The sequence below is a fragment of the Eupeodes corollae genome, chromosome 1 (genome assembly GCF_945859685.1).
Source record: "Eupeodes corollae chromosome 1, idEupCoro1.1, whole genome shotgun sequence".
Taxonomy (NCBI): Eukaryota; Metazoa; Arthropoda; class Insecta; order Diptera; family Syrphidae; genus Eupeodes; species Eupeodes corollae.
This window is the reverse complement of record NC_079147.1, coordinates 281,375,294-281,397,048: the sequence shown is the minus strand read 5'-3', so window position 1 is coordinate 281,397,048 and position 21,755 is coordinate 281,375,294. Positions and strand designations below refer to the sequence as shown.

At 29.7% G+C, this 21,755-nt stretch overlaps 1 protein-coding gene across 1 annotated transcript in view; it reads left to right on the top strand.

Annotated features, from left to right (window-relative positions):
* The window catches only part of LOC129941422 (cysteine-rich motor neuron 1 protein), a 92,253-nt gene extending 71,806 nt beyond the window's left edge, over positions 1-20,447 (top strand). Inside the window, exon 6 of the mRNA XM_056050042.1 lies at positions 20,200-20,447. Within this exon, the coding sequence (XP_055906017.1) occupies positions 20,200-20,218 (19 nt within the window). The 3' untranslated portion in view covers positions 20,219-20,447. The remainder of the gene's footprint in view (positions 1-20,199) is intronic.
* Positions 20,448-21,755: the final 1,308 nt, after the last annotated feature.

Here is a 21,755-nt window from a genome sequence, read left to right as displayed (position 1 = left end):
CCTGCATTTGTGGGTGATTGCACACGTGAATTACTCTTTCAATAAGTGACCGCATGCTTAGCTACTCTCCTCTTCATCAGATCCCGCACGTTTTCAATTGCGTTCATATCAGGAATAAGTTTTTATGGACCGGGCTATGTGGCATAGAGCTCCATCTAGCACACAAATGTAACCATACATCCATTCTTGAACTTACAAAATATTCTGAATAATCTAATAATTATCAAAATTCTGCAGTGCGTCTGATAATATGGCCAAAGACTGTATGTATATAAAATGTATGTTATTTTAAAGATATAGTGCTTAGGGACCGATTTTTGAACTTGCTTTTAAAGAGTGAAAAATTACCTAAAATATTTTTACAATAGTTCTTCTAATAAACAAATTAAAAAAAAAAACTATCATAACAACTTATCTTTTGATAACAAAAAAAACCCATTTTTGAAAGGTCTTTTTAGGAAGGAATAAATGGTAATTTTTAAATATTTCTAATTCTTAGGAAATCTAATTGCCAAATGATGGCTTTTCTTTGGAAATGAATAAACAGAAGATCAAAAATATGTTTGTTTCCGTTTTTCATTTAAAAAGTTTTACCTCGAATTTTTTAAGAACAAAAAATCATACGGCCTTCAGAATAATTTTATGCTACGAAGAATAACGCTTTTTACATCAGATACAATTTTCAAAACAAATGTATTAAAAGTTTTTTTTTTACAAAAATTAGTTAAAGTTGAAAAAAAAAACTCTTTTTTCGTTTCGAATATGATGAAAACAAGTATCGAATAATCTCTAAGCAATTGGAAAAAGTTTTTAGAAAATTCAAAAAAGAGTTATTTTAACAAGAAACAAAATAAAATAAAAAAAAACAAAAGATCAATTCAAAATGATTTTGACTCAAGTATCACTTTAACGAAAAAGATATTGACTTGAGGCGCTTTTTAGTTCTAGAAAAAGAGTTTACTTAATGACTTAAAAAGTTTAACAACAAATTAATTCATTTTTCTCCAAAAAATAAAACAAATACAAATTTTGGCTCGTTTCAAAAATTTCAATGTGGGTTGAGTACAAACCTATTTTTGAAACTTCCTCCATTTGTACTCTGATAATAATAGATACCTCTGCCAACCACTAACATAAGTTCCCAAATATTGGAATCGGTTTTTGCTTTTTATAGCTGGTGGAAGTTTTGTTCCCTTAAACGTTTGCTATACGTATTTCACCATTGCAAGTTTATAAAGTTTTAGGTTAAATTGGGAACGAGCGTTGGAATTCAACAGATTAAAAAATACTTAAAAGGGTATACAAAAGTGCGTCAACAATTCCTGAAAGAAAAGGAAAAAATTAATGAAATATTTAAATTTTATGGTTTAACCACATTTATTTATTTTGCTTTTTACAGTAGTAGTGGTTATGACCACCATCATGTATAGTTGTTCCGGTTCCCGTTCATTGTTGTAAACAAAAACTTAAAGTCGATCCCCACACACCTGATGAACGGCTATGATGTTCTTCCAAAATAAGATCATCCTTTCTCAGATCATAGAAATACAAGGAGATGTCAAGGTTTAACTTTTTCACCCGAAAAGAAAACGCGTTTCGCTCCACTACTCCCTTGTTGTTATTCTGCCTGATACTTAGCTGTTGGCCCTTATTTTAGTCACAGAATGAGTGGATTTTGAGAAGTCGTAGAATTAACCACTTATCTCATGATGTTTTTCTTTCTGCCTTGAACCCTTTTCAGCACTACAATTACCTACAATTTTCTTGCTTCTGTTAAGTCTCCTTGCTTTTTAGGTCCCAAAATTCCTTAATTCTTAAAATCGTGCTTTTTTTTATAGTTTTTATTCGATATTGGAACGCTCGTTTCTAATTTTCCCTTTAATTTATGAATTTTTAATGGCGTTATACTAACATAAATTTAGGTAGTACACATTTCCGGCTACAACATTTCCACCCTGCTATAAAAATCGAAAATGAATTCCAAAATTTGGGGCTTCATTCTTGGCAATATGTCGATCCTTAAAAAATGCACTGCATGAACCATATTGGGATCATTTGTTTTGGCAATTATTTCGGTATTCCTGTTATAGTTTCGGAGAGTTTTTTGAGAAGCAGGAGAATACAATAAAGAAACAGAATTCACTATTCCTTTTCATCCTTTTTGAATTGAAAACTAGAAAATTTATTCTTGAGAAATCAAATTATAAATATTCTGTTCTCAGAATTCTGACAACAAAAGTCAAACCTTTTTGTTTATATTTCTGACAATACGAAAATCTCTCAGATCTTTGAAATATAAACTTGCCCAATGAGTACATTTAAATTTTAAATAAATAAAATAAAATACATTTAAAAAATTTAACATTTTCAGAACTACCATATATTTTTTGATAATTTTGAACTATGAAGAAGAATTTGTATTTGATTAATAAATACATATATTGTACACATTCCAGCATAAATACATTTTTTTGAAAATTGTTCATTCATCGTTGAAAATTGTAATAAACGTGAAATATTATATTAATTAAGATATTGAACTATTTGTATTGAAAAATAACATTGGAATCCTTTTCAATATGTTAATTTTGACATTTTTAAGAACAGTTCAGTTCTTTCAATTTAATATGGTTTTAAAACACACAAAACAGATGTTACCTTCAAAAAACATCATTGAATTCTCAGAAGTTCTCACACTTCAGTTTAGTACTTTTGACTTTTTCCATAAATGCAATTATTACTTCCCGTTTATCTTCTATTTTTTTTTTTTTTGTAACAATCCAAAAGTTCCCTATTATTTGGCACTATACCCTACACTTTATCCAAATAAAAAATGAAAGGATATTTTTATATTATACTCCCATTGGGTAAATGTCAGACTTTGACACTGACACATTCCAGCTTACACAATAATACTCTCAACCTCCTACTTGTTGAATATCCTTCCACCTTAAGCTTAAACAACGAGAAAGGTTGAGACCAAGGGAATTGATGGTGCTTTTGTTCTTATTCTTCCACACAATAATTCAAGTCCTTGTATATCCTTTCTTTTATATTTATATGTGTGTTTTTTTTTGTATATAAAGAGATCCTTATAGTATGAATATGAACAAAGTCATGGCCTTCATTTTCTGCGCTGTACATTCTCATTTTGAATGTTGTGTTCCTTGCACAGAAAAGAAGAAAAATATCCTTACAATCTGAATTCTTTCGTTGGAATATCCTTACATTATGCATATTACTCCTGTGGTTTGGCCGCCCTAGGGTGTAGGTTTGGTTTGCCGCTGTTCCAATTCAAATCCAGAAAGATAGAGGGGGATATCCCCATATGAGATACAACATACTAAATAAATAAGCGAGAGAGGAGAGAATACAAAACTTAAAACCATCATCCTTCAGTAAGTTTTCAGAAATGTGAATTTCAAGGTGCCATATGATGAGTGGGGGGAAAAATACCAACAAAAAAATTAAGGTAGAAATTGTGGATAAAGCTATGCAGATACGAGTATAAAGATACATAAACTTAAGAAAGGGTATTCTAGAGGGTTATACGGTTCAGTGCAGGTAGGATTTTTACGTGGGGTGTTTTCAAGCTTGCTATAGATAAATTTGTATATGTTGTATCGCCAGTGAGGTGGGCACTTAATTAGCGAGAAATAGTTTACTTAACGTTTTTATTTTTATGTATACATTTTTTTTTTTTGAGATAAGAATTAAGTTAAATAGGAATGGCAAGAATTTACACGGATTAAGGTTAACTGAAGTATACCTTGCGGGAAAAGGATTAAATGGGTATTCATGTTAATTCAGGGATTACCGACGTAGAATTATATTTAATGCCATGAAATGGAAGAGCAGTTGGTTCATATTAAAACAAAACAAAATTCTCCCTAAAGTTTAAAGTAATTCATATTTTTTTCAGAATTTAATAATGAAAGGACTTGTTATTAAAAATTTAATAAAATAGTTAAAATTAAGCTTGAATATTATCATAAAATTGGATTGTGAATGGTAATTGTTTCTGATTGTAAGATTATTTATAATTTTTTGTTTCCTATTTTATTTAATATTTAAATAATCTTAACTGTGCAAAATTTTCAATTGAAAATTTTTACATTTTTCATCCTTCACATCTCAAAAATCAACATAAATGTGGACTCTGAAAAGATTTTCTCTTACAGATTATAACATAATAAGCACATAAAGGAGATTGAAAAAAAAATGTTAAGGTTTATTATAAAAGCTAAGTTTGTTTCGCTATTTAAACAAAAACTGAAACAATCTATTTTTTCCTTATAATAAATGAACACTCAAGGGGTATTACTACCCTCATTATGCAGAGACACAGTGGGAACACTAGGAAAATGAAATGGTTTTGAATTCACGTAGTACGGCTAAAGAACGAATCTCTGTATTTGACAGTACGACTAGTATTGGGTTCAAGGGTATACTGATTAGTATTCCTAGAGTGCGAGTATTACGCTTGAATTGTTAAAGGAAAGGAATGCAGTTGTCTATTTTTCTAGAGGCTAAACAAGGAACTTTACGATGATATTCATGCTATGTAAATAAACTTATGATGATATTATCATCAATCAATAAGTAAGTTGAAGGAGCACCAGCCAAGAGATTTTAGTTATACTCAAGATTTGGAAGGATATAAGGCTTGTAGATAACATCCATATCAGAAGGGAAAACAAATTTCTTCTATCGCCTCAGAAAACCCAAAAGACCTCGAGGAATTTTAGTGACATTGCGTACCTATGTGATCGTTCCACAAGAGGTTGTTGGTAACACACATACGTAGAAGATTGAGATGCTCAGTCTCATTGATGCAAGTGCCATCTATGGATAATGATGGCAAGGCGGGTAAATCTCGCTTTAAAGATACAAGACAGCATTGAGTTTTCGAAGCATTAAATTCAACGAGGTTTTTTATTCGCATTTAACAATGCTGATTAGGTCGGAATTTAAGGAGCTTATCATAGTTTTTTATTGTTTTTCCACATCCGAAGAAGAGGGATGTGAGTCTGAAAAGAAATATAAAAAGATAAGAGTATTACCATCAGCAAAACAATGTATTAGATTAGAAAATGCAGACAGGAGATCATTAAAAGAATTAGACTCGAACCTATCGAATACCTCTTGTATTGAGCGATTCGAAAAATAATTATGTAGAATACTTTATTCCAATGTAGTCAGTATCGCACTAGGTCCAACTGCAAGCACTCGTTATTTGCTTGTGTTGTTGTATGTACATGAAATCGTTGTTTGAAATTGTCATTGGGCGTACTGATCGAATGATTCAATCGAAAGTTATACTTTTAAGTTCTCATTATCGATGTACCGCTTTGTCAAATTATTAAATAAATATCCTTACAGCAAAACAAGTCCTTCTCTAGTAATTCGTCTTACAAAATCCTCCAAATCACTAAAACAATGAAGGAGGCAGTCATGAAAACCAAAAGCACGCCTTTTCGATTAGAGAGCCTGATGCCAAACCATTTTGAAATATCGAGTGTAATAATTCTTACTTTTTTCGATACGATATAAAGATTTGCTCCACTGTTCGGTGAGGTGAACCATGAGATCACCAGTGAGATCACCTATTGCTGCCAAAGACAATACGTCAGTCATTACAAATGCTTTTGGTCTTAGAGATATTTCTTGCGCAAATTATTAATCAGCGTTCAAATGATCTTGGAAAGGAGGGACATAATAAGTTCAATCGGTCATTAATTAGAGTGTGCGGAAATGATGTTTTCCATCCCCTCGGAACGAGTCCTGAGGAGTAGGACAAATAAAAAAGCTTAAGAAGTGGTTCTGCCAGCGTTGAAAGAACATCTCTTTAGAACAAAAGCGGGGATGCCAAAAGCCAAACGCCAAACCTCGAAAATTTTTCGAAAGAAAAGTTGCAAATAAATTCAATGCAGACAAAAATATTTAGAAGTTTTAGAAATTTCTATACTCTTGTTTTCATTCAAAAAAACAGTATGTTTTTATTTGTTTGTTTTGTATTTATATAAAAATTTGAATACAAAAATCACTTATTTAAAAGCTAAATTAATATAAAAGGTTTCTGCTTTTGATAAAAGAAGGTCTCTAATTTTTCTTGAGTTATTTTTATAATCTTTTTATAATTGTATTTCCTTTTACAAATCTCCGTGACAACTATTTTATTAAATTTACGTAATAATTATGTATTTGTATCATTAGTTTTTGTTTGGATCCAAATGGTCTTGCATCGAAATTTTGGGTAATAAAGTTATGTATTTATTATATATTATTATTTTTTTATAAACTTAAAAATCCCTACTCGTTGATCTTTTGTTAATGTCAAAAACATTGTGATGGATTGTGCTTTTGGGTAAACTCGCTTGTTTGGGCAAAGTGCACTTAAAAAAACCTTTGAGTCTTAGATTCTAAGCGATTTCTAGCAGGGAATTAAAATCATCAAAAATTAGTGCTCATGACGATGTTTCGAACAAATTAATTTTTTATTTGCTTAACTGCAAACAAAATAAATAAAAATATAAAAACAATACAAAGTTTTCAAAATTATAAAATATGTGAATTTTTCATTTTTTTAGTCACTAAAATAATATTTCATACTGAATGACTTTTGTAGATAAAAGCGTTAAGAAAAGAATGGCTTCCAAAAAAACTAAGCACTTTAAACAATAGAAAATAAAACAAAACTTGATTCTCAATAACAACTTTATTATATTTTGTATCGGACACTGTATCCGAAATGGTTTGAACATAAAACAAATTAACAGATATTTGTTTTTTTTTTTAACTCAAAAAACTTAATAAACAATATATTCATTTCAAATACTCTTATAAGTTTTAAAAGTATTACTTTTCAAAGGTAAAAAATTGTAAAATAAAAATGCTTGTTTTTCTAACGAAGAATAAAATCCTCAGAAATTAGCCACTAGTAATTTTGGCTACTTGACATATTTTTGTAAGAAATAAAAACTTATACAAAATAATGCTTAAAATTGGTAAATTTTGATTTTTGATTCGAATGTCTTGAAAAGGAAAAAAAATTGTTGTTATACAATATATTGTTACCATCTTTTAGTAAAGTTCAAAAGAAAATATTTTGTCGATATATTGGCTCATGACTTCTTCAAAAAAAAAAAAACAATAATTTTGCAGTCTTAAATCTTATTTTAATTTCAAATATATTTTTTTCTTGGTGTAGAATTTATGTACAACATACATTTTCTTCCTCTTTTAGTCGGTCGATCCATCTTAATTATGTTTTACCTTAAACTGTGATTACCTTTTTTTTTGTTAGCTGACCTAAATATAAAAATAAGACCAACAAAAAGAATTCACTGACTTTTACACAAAAGAAAAATCCTGTCTTTTCTGTTGAAGAAGAAAATTCTACGTGATAAGAATAATTATGTAAAAAGGGATTTCTTTTGCAAAAACAAAATCTTGAGGTCTTAAGGTTGGGTATTTTTTGAATACCACATTATTTAATTCTATGATTTCAAATCCTTCATGTTAAAGAGAGTTTATTTTTATTTCTTTAAAGAGCAGTTTATTTCTTCAATTTTGTATGTTGTATTATAAAACTGTCTGTATTCTTAATATTTTGAAAATTTATAAAATAAAAAAATGTATGTAACTTAATATAATATTCTTTAAAAAACCTTAACAAAACAGTTTCGTAACAATTTGACAAATTTTGGGAAACGAAATCAAAAAAGCTGTTTGTTTTAATTTAATATAATAATAAATCATTGAATATCTTACTTCGCAGAATCTCATAGCACTCTTTAATTTTTTCTTAATTTATGAATCAGCTCGAACATTTTTAAAATTGCAAACAAACTAAAGAAAAAACAACCACCATGGGGCGGTTTTTGATTTTATACAAAAAAATGAATTGTTTATATCGAATTTTTCAACAACAGGATATCCAACTGTTTTATTCGAAAAATTCACTCAATGACTCTTGTGTGTCTTTCATTTTTCCGGCGATATATGATTTTATGAATGGGCAGCCAAATTTAAATTTTCTTAATGGAAAACAATAAATTCCTTGGCCAATGAGTTAATAAACAACAAATTGATCACAACGTAAAAGCTTTAAAATTGTATTATATTTATTAATAAACAACAGCGCATTTTCTTGTGTTTTTTTTTTTTTATATTTTGTTTGTATTTGTAGCTGGGGGAAATTGAAAATTATTAGGGAATAGCATAGGAAGTATTATTTGTGGAACTAAGCTAGGAAATGATTCAGCAAGAAAAGTGTTTGATTGAATAGATAAACAATAAAAAATGAAGTAGGAAGAAGGTATGAATGTACATTGTACGAGTATTACGTATTTTTATTATTTTCAGTTTTATTTATCAGAATGATTTTAAGTTAAGAAAAAATGAGCTGCAAACGCTTGAATTTATGAGTCAACATTTGAAAAACAACGATGTTAGAATCAAAAACTTAATTCACTATCAAAACGTTGTAGGATAGAAATATTTACACATTAAAATAAAGTAAGTCATTTTTTAAAAGCGATAGAAGAGTTTTTTAACAAAAAAAAAAACACATTAAATTCAGAAAAATGAATGAAATCATATAATTTAATGTTTGAAGATGCAAATGTTGACTTTGACTGCGCTCAAATAGTCCATCCGCTTAGTCAAATTTTGGCATACTCGGCTGGTATCTCACGAATAAATGCTTCAATGTTGTCTTTCAATCCGTTAATTAAAGCGGGCGTGTCTGTTTAGACATGAACTTTAACATAGCCCCACAAAAAATACTCTAAGGCGTTAATTTACACGATCTAGGCGGCCAATCGACCGGTCCCGAACGTGAAATAAAATATTAACCGAACTCGACTCTCAATAAGTCCATTGTTGCGCGAGTTACAAAGTTACATCCAATACGCATCAATACTCCACAGTTGGTATCGATCCAAAGTCAGCAGTTTAGAGGAGCCATGAGAAGAATCCCAGTATAAACAAAAAAGCTCTGACATTAACATTCGATGGAATGCAACTTGTAAACATCCAAAAGAAGCCACTACCAAGCCACCAAATAATAGCGAAATACATATCTATAAATTCGACACCCTAGCGTAGGTTAAGTTATTAATTGTAAAGTATCTATAAGTTCAGTTCCTAATCATCACTCAATAAAGCAAGTTTCGTTGCCTAAAACTAAAAACTGTTGTCGACTTTAATTCTCGTTCCTCCTTGTTGTTTGGGAGAAGAATATTTTGTATATTTTTTTCAAATCCCTGAGGATTTTCTACATAACTCGCGTGCTGTGTTGCATGTGACACAGTCTTGTTGAAACCACATGTCATGTAAGTCAAGCTCTTGCATTTTGGGCAAACAAAAATTGGATATCATCTCACGGTACCGCTCACCAATCACAGTTACGTTATAATTCGCATCATCTTTAAATGATGCCACCAAGCCAAAAACCGCTCCAAACTGTTATTTTTTTAGATTGATGGGTTGCTCTTGCAATTTTTCTGGCTGATATTCACTCCAAAAGTCCAAAATCGACACTTCTGCTTATTTACGTACCCTGACCATATTTACGTAAGTGACCATAAAATGTAAGAAGCACGCAATGAACTTTCTTAAGCGTTGTTCGTTTGTAAGACAATTCATAGTTAAATTGTAGACCAAACTGAAGATGTTTGACGGTGAAATAAAACACTAAACGTGCGTCAGCTGTTTAAAATAGGGTTGCCAAAAATGTAATAGCTTAAAAAGCACCCTAGAAAATAAATTTTTATCTGATAATCTTCAATATAAAAGACAATTTTGTGAACAAAAAGAACGTCTATGCTATTTTTTAAACCCAATAATTTTGTCTGATTGAATTAATTAAAAATTGATTTAATTTAAAACTAATATGTATGCTTGGTAAGATAAAAAATCGTATTATGCTGTTCATAATCTATAAAAAGATAGTTTGATTGGTCCAGAAATAGAAAATGGATTTTTTTTTGTTAATTGTTTATTTGTGTTCCCTTAAATGCTAACAATTTGTATCTTAGTTAAATAAACTTGAAACTATTACATTATTTTTTTTTATTTTAAATTATTAGTACGTTTCATAGAGTTCTCAGTACCTCTTATTTATCGATTTCTCGTATACATACTAATTAATATTTCATTTTTAGTACAATTAATTATTATTTACATTCGTATTGTTGTTAACTGTGTCTATGTTTTTTTGTTTTTCATGTTTAAGCAAAATGGGATTTCAAAAAACCTTTTCAAATCTTTATTTTTTCATTTTTTTTTTCTTAAAACTAGTTCTTAAAAATACTTAAAAAATTAAGTAACCTAGAAGGTGTCGTGGTATATGGTCTTTAACCTCTTGAGATATAAGCAGGATCGACAATTGTTTGCAATTATCTAGCTTGCCCCCTCAACTGATCACAAACCATATTATTAGAACGTTATGGTAAAAGGGACAACGCGTTTGCAACGACCGACCCAGTCAAGCCACGAAATTTTGTTCATCTCTTTGAGGTATGCTTACGCAGTATCTTAGGTCTGTATTTCCACTTACTAATTTAGAGGGTTCATAAAGTATTCTTTTATCTGTAGCTCTTTTTGCCATATGGTATATTATCGGTACGTTATTTGAGTCGGACAAATAGCCATGTGCAATGTGCATCCAGAAACAAGAAAGCCTCGGCAGGTATAAATCCACTCGAAAGTGTGTTTTTGAAGTATTCGGGGTTAAAATAAAGTAACCCAGAAACAAGATCGTTCTCAATAACGTTTGCCAACCTCTCAAAATGATTCCTCACAAGGTTCAGAATAACATTGTCAATTCTGGACACATTGGAAGCATCAAAAAGTTCCTTGTTCGAAACGTAATGCCGAAAGTCAGAATATGAGCTTTTGTACATTTGCATGCAAGTTCTAAGACATTTTCTCTCGAACATGCGAAGCTTTTTCATATACGACGGATGAATATTCCACCATACTGCACTTGCGTAAGTCAGAATTGGATGTGTAAATGCTTGATAGCAAATAATCTTCACATCCGATCTCAGATAGTTGGAGAAGAAAAGGCGTTTAAGCGCCATAAATTCCGCTCTTGCGTTTTGCAATTGATTATTTTTAGGCTTTTTCAATTCCGTCTCAAATCTGAATTCCCGCGTCTTATTGGGCTGCGGAACAGTATGGTTTGTATGGATCATAATAGTATACTGGTGGCAGTAATAGAGAAACTGAAAGTAATTTCAATTTTGAAAAGAACTAACCTAATTTTCTTTTAAAAAAATATCAATTGCCAAGAACCATTTTTAAAATCATATCAAAATCGTTGCAGCAGCTTTGTAAAATATAATAATATTCTTAGCGCGTTTCATACTGTTGCTGATACGAAGCTTAAATACTTTATTTTAACATAAGAACATTTTGGAGTTTTTTCAATTTATCTTTTTAGACTCCAAACATAAAAAAAAAGAAGCTTAGAAGTGTCTCGTTAAATTATTCATAACAAAATTTTGTGTGAGGTTAATAATTTGAAGACAATATCATTTTTTATTCTTCTAAAATTTGAGTCAAAAAACATTTCTTATCAGTTTTTTGTTGCTTTTAGTATTTTTAATTTTTAAATTTCCAGTTGAATATTTATAAAAGATTAACTAAATATTATTAACAATATTTTGGATACGATGAAACAGTTCGATTTCAAAATATATTTTTGTTATTTGGATCTTTAGTCGAAAACCTATTTTTACCGATTTTAGTAGCATTTTTTTCTTCTTCTTTGACAAGATATCGAGAATCAAACATCAATTTTTACTAATATTGCGAGCTAGTTTTTTAGATTTTAATTTTTATTACAAAACTAACTTTGAAAACTTAACTGAATTTTTAAAACAATAATTTCTACAAGATGAAGTCAGTTTGTAGCGAATCTTTTAAATTTTTGAAAAGATATTTGAGTCAAAAATCAATTTTTGAATCGGTTTTTCTTAAAATTTCAGCTCCATCAAAAAACGCTATCCTTTCTATTTTTTTCATTAAATTATTTTGGATAGAAAATCATTTTTTGTTCGTTATATTTTCAATTACAATAATTTTGTTTTAGTTTTTGTGATTTATTAAAAAAATTAATTGCATTTTTTTTCTAGGTTAAAATCACACGTCGCAATATACAAAATCAAATTTGATTAAAGCCATGAGATATTTTAGGTTAACCAAAATTTTCACTCATTTTTAAATTGATATGGTAAAAAAACACTCTTTCTGCAACTTTTGGCATTTTTATCAATATTTCATAATTTATTTGAAGTCGATATCTATACTGATTCTTGAGATATGGAGGACGAAAAATGCTTTCCGAACGTACGAACGAACGAACGTATGTACACACGCCCACACAAACATCTCACTAAAAATAATTTATTTTGAAAATTGTCAATTCGAAAAAGTGGACTAATTACAAAAACTTTCTGTGCGAAGTTAAAAAGTACAAGAGTTTTTACAATATTTTCGAGGTTTTATTTAAAAATAAAAACACTCTCATTTTTTGGTCCAGTCTAAACTTTTATAATTACTTGAACTTAAATATTCAAGTTTCAATTTTTGAGAAACGATTTTTTAAGCAATACGCTTATGCAAATATTTCAAAAACAGTTTATGTTTTCTTTGCTTTTAAAAATTCTCTAAATAAAAGTCTTTTGGAAAAAAGTTAATTTCTTTATTCCTTTATAAGCTTTTGATGAACACAATATTTGAGAAAATAAAAGGGTTTTTGTTAAAATTAAATTTCGATCAATTTATTTTAGTTAGAACTTCTACAAATTTGTTTAGAGAACTCTTGAGGAATAAGACAAATATTTCATTATCTTTTTAAAATAACATATAGGGCTTTTTTAAGAATTTAATTGTGTGAACAATTAATGTGGAAATTCACGAAAATTCATCTAGTACAGATTTCGAGCCTCAATTATCATGCTATTTTTTAAACCGGTTTTTCACTGAAAATGATTTAAAAATGGGCTTACCCGACCCTTAAACGTACACAACACCCTCTATACTCCTTATTTAATCTTCAAATTTAAAGTAATTGCAATGGGTCCAACTCGTCTAATTGATAGAATATTTAAATGTGGCTTTTAGCAAAATGTCTATCCTTGCGGATTTCCCGAGAACTCAGATATTCTAAAAAAAGTTTAATGTTCATATCAGAACTTTAAAATTCAAAATACTACTAATGAATATCGACTTCACTTGAGATCAAATGACTTATTTTATAGAGAATGTTGTTTACTTTTGGTAAAAATTTAAAAAATCAAGTATACAATCTGCCACACTAAATCGTCAAGATAAAAAAAAACACCATAAACCTCAATTTATTATGCCATATTTTCGAAGTTCCTTTAATAAGAATTTGTCTTAAAGCAAATAAATAATTACTTTTGAGGGCACGAATAAGAAGTATTACTGATTATCAGAATCCCAAATTCTTTTCATTGCTTTTTTGCTCAAAATAATTGTCTCTTTGGTCAAAATAAGAAGTTTAAAATTTAAGTGAATTTGTCTGTCCAGTCCTCATACAACATTTAAGTAAAGATCTTCCTTCAATTGTTTCATAATTTGTGTTTCCATTTCTTCCAAGAACATAACCAAATATTTTTCGTGAACGTTAACACTTCCACCCAATAATTAGTTAATTGCTGAAAAACAATTTGTTTGCTTATGTTCGATCGTTATTCGGTCAATGTCTATCCAATAAAGATAATATCTCGTATAAATTTATCATTTCTTCCAAAACAGTAAACAACCAAAAATATTAATAGCCATCCACCCATTTTCGTCAATAGCCCAAAATTATGCGATACCCAAACATTCCACACCGCAATATCTTTTCTAGATGACTAGAGACACATCGGCCAGCGCTAGCTATAGGGAGCCATCTGGCATTGACGTCTGGCATTAGCTCTGGCGAGGATGGCGGGCGTTTGTATAAATTATTCTCTTTATCTCATCTCTGCTTTTCTGATTGACTTTTCGACTTTTGTAACGCTATCGTTGATTGCTTAACATCATCATATTCAAAGTCATAGTCATAGTCAAAGATATAATAATTATTATGGCAACAAAACAAGAACAATCATTCTGACTCCATCGAAATGGTCCCGAGCGACGACGGATACACGATTGAAGTTCGATTTAATCGGGGGTATCAATGGCCGAATAATGTCGGTTTTCCATTTTCTCAACATGTTCATTTACTCCTTAGTCCTCAGGCAAAAGACTTGATTTCAGATCATGAGCGGGTAAGGCCACCACATAGAGATGAATATGTAGATGGACTAATAGGAGCCTCCATCATTTATGCATGTAATAAGTGCCTTTTGAAGTGGAAGCGGATTTATAGGATTCCAATTACACATTCGCAGATATCATTATAATTAAAGAGGATATTCTGCTTTACACTATAATACAAAGTATAGATTTTAATTTCCCTCCAATGGAGATTATTGCGAAATTTACAAAGATTCAAGGGAACATTTGAAGAAATAGTGCAAAATATTGAAATTAGATTTGGTTTTTTAAATTCATTTGCATAACGCCATAAGTGAGATTTTTTAAAGAACAGCAACAATTCTTCTTTTTTGGAAATGTTTGTAAAAAAAAGAGGCTGGGATGCGACCCACACTGATAACTTCCCATCCTGTATGACGATTGGTCTTGCTTTAAAGGTTTGTAGGTTTTCAGCTTTTGTTAAAAAAAGTGTCAGTTGAATTATTTAAAATAAAATTAAACTACCAACAATATTTTACATACGAGATATTTATTCGAAAACCAATTTTTTCCTATTTTAGTAGCATTTTTTCGAAGTTTTTATTTCTTATATAAGCAAATATAAATTATACGAATGAAATTAATTTGAAGTCAATGTCTTCTGTTCAGTGATGGGATTTCTTCCACTTTTTTTGTTTCTGAAATGCTACCACCTCCAACTCAAAATCTACCACTTTTTACCATTCGCTGGTTATAGAAATAATTTTTCTGTTATTTCATTTTATTGCTGTATTGACAAATTGAAAAATCAAAAAGATTTCATTAACTTTCAAAAGGCACTTGGTGTCGATGAACACCAACTTTTAAGAGTTTGTCAAACTCAGTCGCTTTTTTTAGAAATGGTATATAGAGCAGTGGAATCCCTTATTTGATTTTTTCATTTTAAGTTCATTTGAAGAGCCTAATCTAAGGCTCCCAGTATTTGCAATTTTCTAGACTATACAAACGAATTATTTTTTTGTTTTTGAATTGTATTGCTTCAAATTTAAAAATAATTAACGACTTGAACAGAATATTTCAATCTGAGACAACACGTATTCAAATCTTAGTCGAAAGTATGAAATCTTTTAAGTTCAACTCAATAAATAATTCCATAAAACACGAAAATATTGACAATATTCAAGAATAATGACATTTTACAATAGCGGATTTTTCTAAAAATTTGAAAGACCGTAGATTTAATATTCGAAAACCTGTCATTGTACATGTTACAACTTTGTTGTTTACCACAAGTAACGCATCAGCTAAACATTAATTTTCACAACTCAATACCAACAGAAAAGATAAAAGAAACCAATTGAACACAACTGTACTCAAAATTTTGGCTGCAAGAAAAATTTTGGGCAACGGGAACATTTTGATCCCCAATAGGTGTTGGTTATAAATGCTTCGAAATACTGCTTCTATTATTTATTAGATATCAAAAACCGAACATCCAATTTTTACCAGGTTTGCGTAAAATTTTTTGTAGGTTTAATTTTTTTTTTAAACTGACTGTAGGATTCTTATAAGAAATGTACTGAATGTCAAAAACAATAGTTTCTGTTTGATAAATATAGTTTGAATCAAATTTTTGAAAAGATATTGGAGTCGAAAATTACTTATGCCACAATTTTTTGAATGTTGATACAATATTTCTTATAAGATACAATTAAATGAAAGCCTAAATCTCAAATACATATATAAAAAGTTATTTGAGTCAAAAATCAATTTTTATCAATTTTTAAGTAATATTTTTCTGAAGTTTTTTATTTTTTATAAAAAAACTGCCAATTTGATTTTCCTCAAAATTTTACCAGATGTTAAAAATGTTATTCTTCATTGTACGAAATTATTTTGGGTATAAATCATTTTTTGTTCGTAAAGTTTTTGAGTTGACAAATATTTTTTTTCGATTTATAAAAAAACAGTTTATTCAATTTGTTTCTAAGATTACGAGCGTGGGTCAATAAGTCCTTGACTTTTGGAATAAAACACAGATTTTTTGAGAGCAAAATAATTTTATTTTTCAACGTAGGGGGACTACGAGCTCTATAGACTTTGTCCAACGCTTCTCAAATTTTTGATTCCCTTCAAAAAAAAAAATGATTTGTCTAGGAAAAGAACTTTTTTCTTGGCCAAATGAGGTCGGTTTTTTTCAAATCGTCATTGAATCGGTCCAATAAGTTTGCATAATATTCCCCATTGATTGTTCTTCCCTTTTGAAGGTATTCAATGTGGATTATCCCGCGTGCATCCCAAAAAACAGTCGCCATAACTTTATTGGCTGACAAACCCACCTTGGTCTTCTTTGGCGCCGATTCACCCTTAAAAACCTACTGTTTTGACTATTGTTTGGTCTCTGGTGTGTTGTGTGTGTCGTATATTTGTTTGGTATCACACTACAATAATATAATATAAAATTCAATTCAAGTCTCTAGCGTTATAAGTTCGTGAGATATTTTGGGTTAGGCAAAATTTTCACCAAACCAACAGAAAGTTTTGGGTTTGATATAATTTTACAATTTCTTTACTTGTTTACTTTGAAGTATTGATGGAAGATTGCAAATAAAACACTTAAAAATAATTTAAAAAAAATGTGGCCCAAAAAGACAGCCTTCTGGAAGACCTAAATATTTAATTTCCGGATTTGCTCGTTAACTTAAAACTAATGTGGTTAAAATAACAGGGTTTTTAATAAATGATCTAATTTTAATATTAAAAAAGTCAATTTTTCAAAAGGAACGAATGAATTACTACTTTAAGTTAAGGGGAAAAATTGTCATCAAGAAACGACAAAGATTTACAAAATATTAGCCATTTTCATAAAGTTTTTCAAAGCGACTTCGCTTATTTTCTACTGTACTCGTATATCCTCCATTACAAATTGGCAAAGATTTAAATTGATATGTTTCCACAAAGAATAATTATGTCAAAGGGGATTGACTAATCTAGGTGACCAATTGTTATTACCTCTTTGAGAATGTACACGTAAGCTATTTTAACAAAATTCTGAATTTGTTTCTTTGGTTGTGTGGCTTGTAGCTCGTAGATGAAGAGGCTTTTCAACATTTAGATTTTCCGAGCAACAATGCAAAAATTCAAACTTCGAAAACAAAATGGAACAATGTTAATCATGACCAATCAGTCTCAGTTTATGTGTTTTCTGATTTTTTTTTAAATTTTATTTATTTAGCTACGAGTTTCAGGTTCTATTACTAAACAATATGTACATTAATTTATGATTTAAATTATTATACAAATTAAATAATATCACGTTAACTTCTTAAAAATAAATAACGTATATGTACATACATCATTTTTGTATTTATTTCTTGAGAATTTCAAATCAATATTAGCATCAATTTCATCAATCGCTTTAACTGACCTTGAGATTGACTCATTCATAGCATTTGTACTAATGTGTCTAGGCTGAAAAAAGCTGTCTTTTGCTCAACGGTCTTAGTGGATCATATATACAAATAAAAGAGAGTAAGTTAGGATATTTTGATGTGGTAAAACAAAGCATCACACACAAAAACTACATCATGAATAGTTCTTCTAGATTAATGCATCTGCAAGCCCAAAAGACTTTGCCTGTCCACAGAGTTTGGAAAGAAGTTCCAATGCATTTTATGAATGCCAAACCTTGTTAGCAAATTCTCCACCTTTTGAATTTTATCAGACAAAAGTTGTTGGTTAGGCTTCCAGATAAAATCCACTTATTCGAGAATCGATCTAAAAACCTGGGGTTTTGTTATAGCAAATCTGGCTGCAGCAGCAATATTCTAAGTGTTTCATCAGTAACTTGTCCAATCACCTCAAATTTTTACAACAGCTTTTCTATTTCTGGCCGAGAAGGTGCTTAGAACCAAATGATTTAGTTTCATGACCTTTGATTCAAAATGTTCAGTATTTTTGTAATTTCCATTTTTAAAAACAGCGAAAGTAACAGCTGGCCAAACAGGGAAAACCCTTACATCTATTGAACATTTCTCATGAACTCTTTTTTATTTGCCAAAAAATACTTTTTTTTAATTTTTAATTTCTTGTTGATAAATCATGATATACGAAAGTGAAAAAAAAGAACTGAGAAAAAAACAAACTTGGCCCAAGGACACAACCTTCTGGAACACTAGTATTATTGTTGCTACTAATGATTTGAGTATAAAAAGTTTTATAGATTTAATTAAGAAGTCTAGAGAAAAGTCAATATCTATACTTTTTAATAAAAATTACTCGTCTTTGTTTGATTTAAAGCCTCAAGCCTATAAATGTACCTATATGCCCCTTTTAAGGTAGAAAATCTCTCCCTAATTTGTCTTTTGCTTTGATTTATCGTTCAATGAAAGGAAATTGTGAACCTTTTAAGAGTATATAATGTTATATTCCTTTGTTTTCTCAACCGATTGCCTCATTCAAAGTAGCTACAAATTTTGAATTCATTAGAATTCAAACAAAAAATAAATCAATTATTTTCTCGAAAAACATATGTTACCAGTCTTATTATTAAACATAGGCTAGGCCAGTGTTTATTTATCCATGTAAAACAAATCTCCTCTTCAAACCTCAAGTTCAACCAAACTCTCAAGGGTCATAATTAATGGTTATAATCTTTTTTCCACCGCACTGACTTTCAATGAGAATAAGAGCGGGAAGCGAGCTTAACTCGAAGAAATTAAAGAAAAGTCCAAGTCCAAGCAACCAAATCAAGTATCCTTTTTTCTCTCCCTTACATCCGACCCTCAAATTGTTTTTTCTTTTTCTTCGATAAGCTTAAAAAACAAGACTAGGTAAGCTAGCTATATATCTGATAGAATGTACACTTTGTAGACCCAAATGATTTATTAACCTCGCGTGGTTAAGTTTTTATTCCGATTTCAAAACCCTCAACCATCGAAAAAAAAAGAACTCAAGTGGAACGAGACAAAAGTGCTCCAAAATAACGCTTGTGTTACCATTATCCTGGAACGAACAATTTATACCCAAGCTTTATCACCCCCAAAACAGGAGTTTTCTCTTTTCTTTGCTTTTTGAAGGTGGTTTGATATAATTTACATTTAAAAAGACTTATTTCTTCAAGATTAAATTATATAGCAACCGTGTGTCTTGCAGGTGAGCTATCAGCCTTTAGCTACGTAAATGTGGGACGAGAACAGTTTCGTTTTTCGTACCTAGTTCGAAAGGAATGAAATATTGTTTCGTTTTAATTTTTCAACAAGCAGCTTAGCATGAGAATTTATTCGAGGTCGACTAAAAGCCCCCATATCCGTCCCTACCATTATAGACTTAGGCCCTTTTAAATTTATAATATAGTGGAAGAAGACGAAGAAGAAGGTGAATTCCAAATGAGAAATGGGGATGACAGAAGCGGCTAAAACAATGTGTCGTGTCGTCGTCGTAGTCGTTGGTTGTCGTTGGTCGTCTAGACTCTAGAGGATCAACCAACTAAAAATGAAGAAGGAACAACGATGGGGGAATTTTCGCTCCTTGTATATTTAAATGAACACCATGGTCGATGAAACAATAATGTTCTTAGTTTGGTTCTAAGTTTATTTTTGAGCAAAAGTAAATATTTTCATTTGCCTTGGGATAATTCGAATTAAACTCATTTTCCTAATGTATTCAGCTCAGCAGCAGAAGCATTCGGCCGATATGGATCAAGTTAAGCCCCCTAAGGGCCCATACACACAAGAAACGAAACTTTGTCATAAGGAAATACTAAATGTTAAACAAATTCAATGGAAAGAAAAAAAAGATACTTTCGAAGAGGATTTAAGAAAATAATTCAGTTCTTTTAAATTTTTAAATAAATAATTTAATTTTTATTTTCAAATCGTGTGGACGAAAAACATATTTAAAAACAAATACTTTATATATTTTTTGTTGTTTCAGGTCTCGAGGAGTCCACTAAAATATTAAAAACAAATAATAAAAATAAATAATCAAATACGATGTTCATCAAAGCAGGGATTTCTACATCAACATTACATCCCTCCTTCCTGATATACAACAAATGAGTATAAGAAGAAAAAACAGCTGAAACGACACACAAGACAAGATGAATATAATAATAATAAGATATTTCAAAATTTAATTCTTATTTAACAAAATTAAATTTTGATTTCAACAAAAACCAACAACCTGTAAACATTTAGCATTAAAATTATAAATAAATGCATAAACCATATGAATGTTTTTCTTTTCTTTTTTCGGCTTTGTATAAAAACAAAATAAAAGTGTACTAAATAAAATATATAATAATTATAAGAATGAGATACAATAATATATATTAATAAATTTAGTAAAACTATAAAAATAAAAACTAACAAAAAAAAAACTTATATTATGTAAAGAAAATAAAAATCATACAAAAAATTTATAAATTTTAAATAAAAAAAAGAAACAAAAACAAAAAATATTTAAACGAATAGAAGAATAATTTTAATGTAATTGATTTTCTAAATGTCTAACTAAGAGCATAATGTTAAAAATTTAAAATAATATAAAACGACAAACAACAACAAAAAATAATAAATAATGTAAATATATATACAACAACAAAAATATTGCAGACTACAAAATATTGATTAAAAATACAAATTAAGAAGCTAAATTTTAATGAAAAAATTTTTTGTGTTTTTATTCTATTTTTGTCTGATTTATGAGAAGATATAATTTGAAATTAAAAAATTTGGTAAGTAAATTTATGACATAAGACAATATCTTAAGTTTAGCTAAGTTCAAATAAATTGGTAAGATTTGATAGTATAGGTATATCTGTTGCAAACCACTAGGGTAAGGATACACATTTTGGAGCGTTTATACCTTCTTCAAGTTTTGTACCTGAAAACTTTTATTATTCGTTAATTTAATTTGATTTGAAATACAAATGGGTTCCGGAAAGAATTTGACAGATGCAGAAAGTGCAAAAGTAGATTTTTTTCAAGAATTAAGGACTCTCTGCACGTGAAAAAGCAAGAAGACTTAAAAAGTGGTAAGTTTTACGGCTTGTCTCACATTCCACTCTACCAGCGACTAATATAAGGGCCAAAACTGGAGTGTTAGCCTGCTTAACAACCGTTCGAAGGATAATAAAAAATGTTGATACTATCCAGAGAAGAAAACTAAACAATAAACTTGTTTTGAAGTCCCGACGGTTACAATTTTTATTTCCATAATCTGGGAGAGTATGAGCTTATTTTCACAATGCATCATAGCCGTAAACCAGATCTAATAGTGTGGGGAGTATCAACCTACTATGGCACAACAGACTTCGAGCTTTTGTCCGAAATAATAAACGAAAATAACCATAAGTCCCTCTGATTTAGATTTTCCAACAAGACAAGACTCCTATCCACACTTCCAGCATTGTTATACATTGGATTTAAATACAAGGCGAGGAAACTTTAACCAAATTGAAAACGTTGGGCCATGGATATCTCATAAAA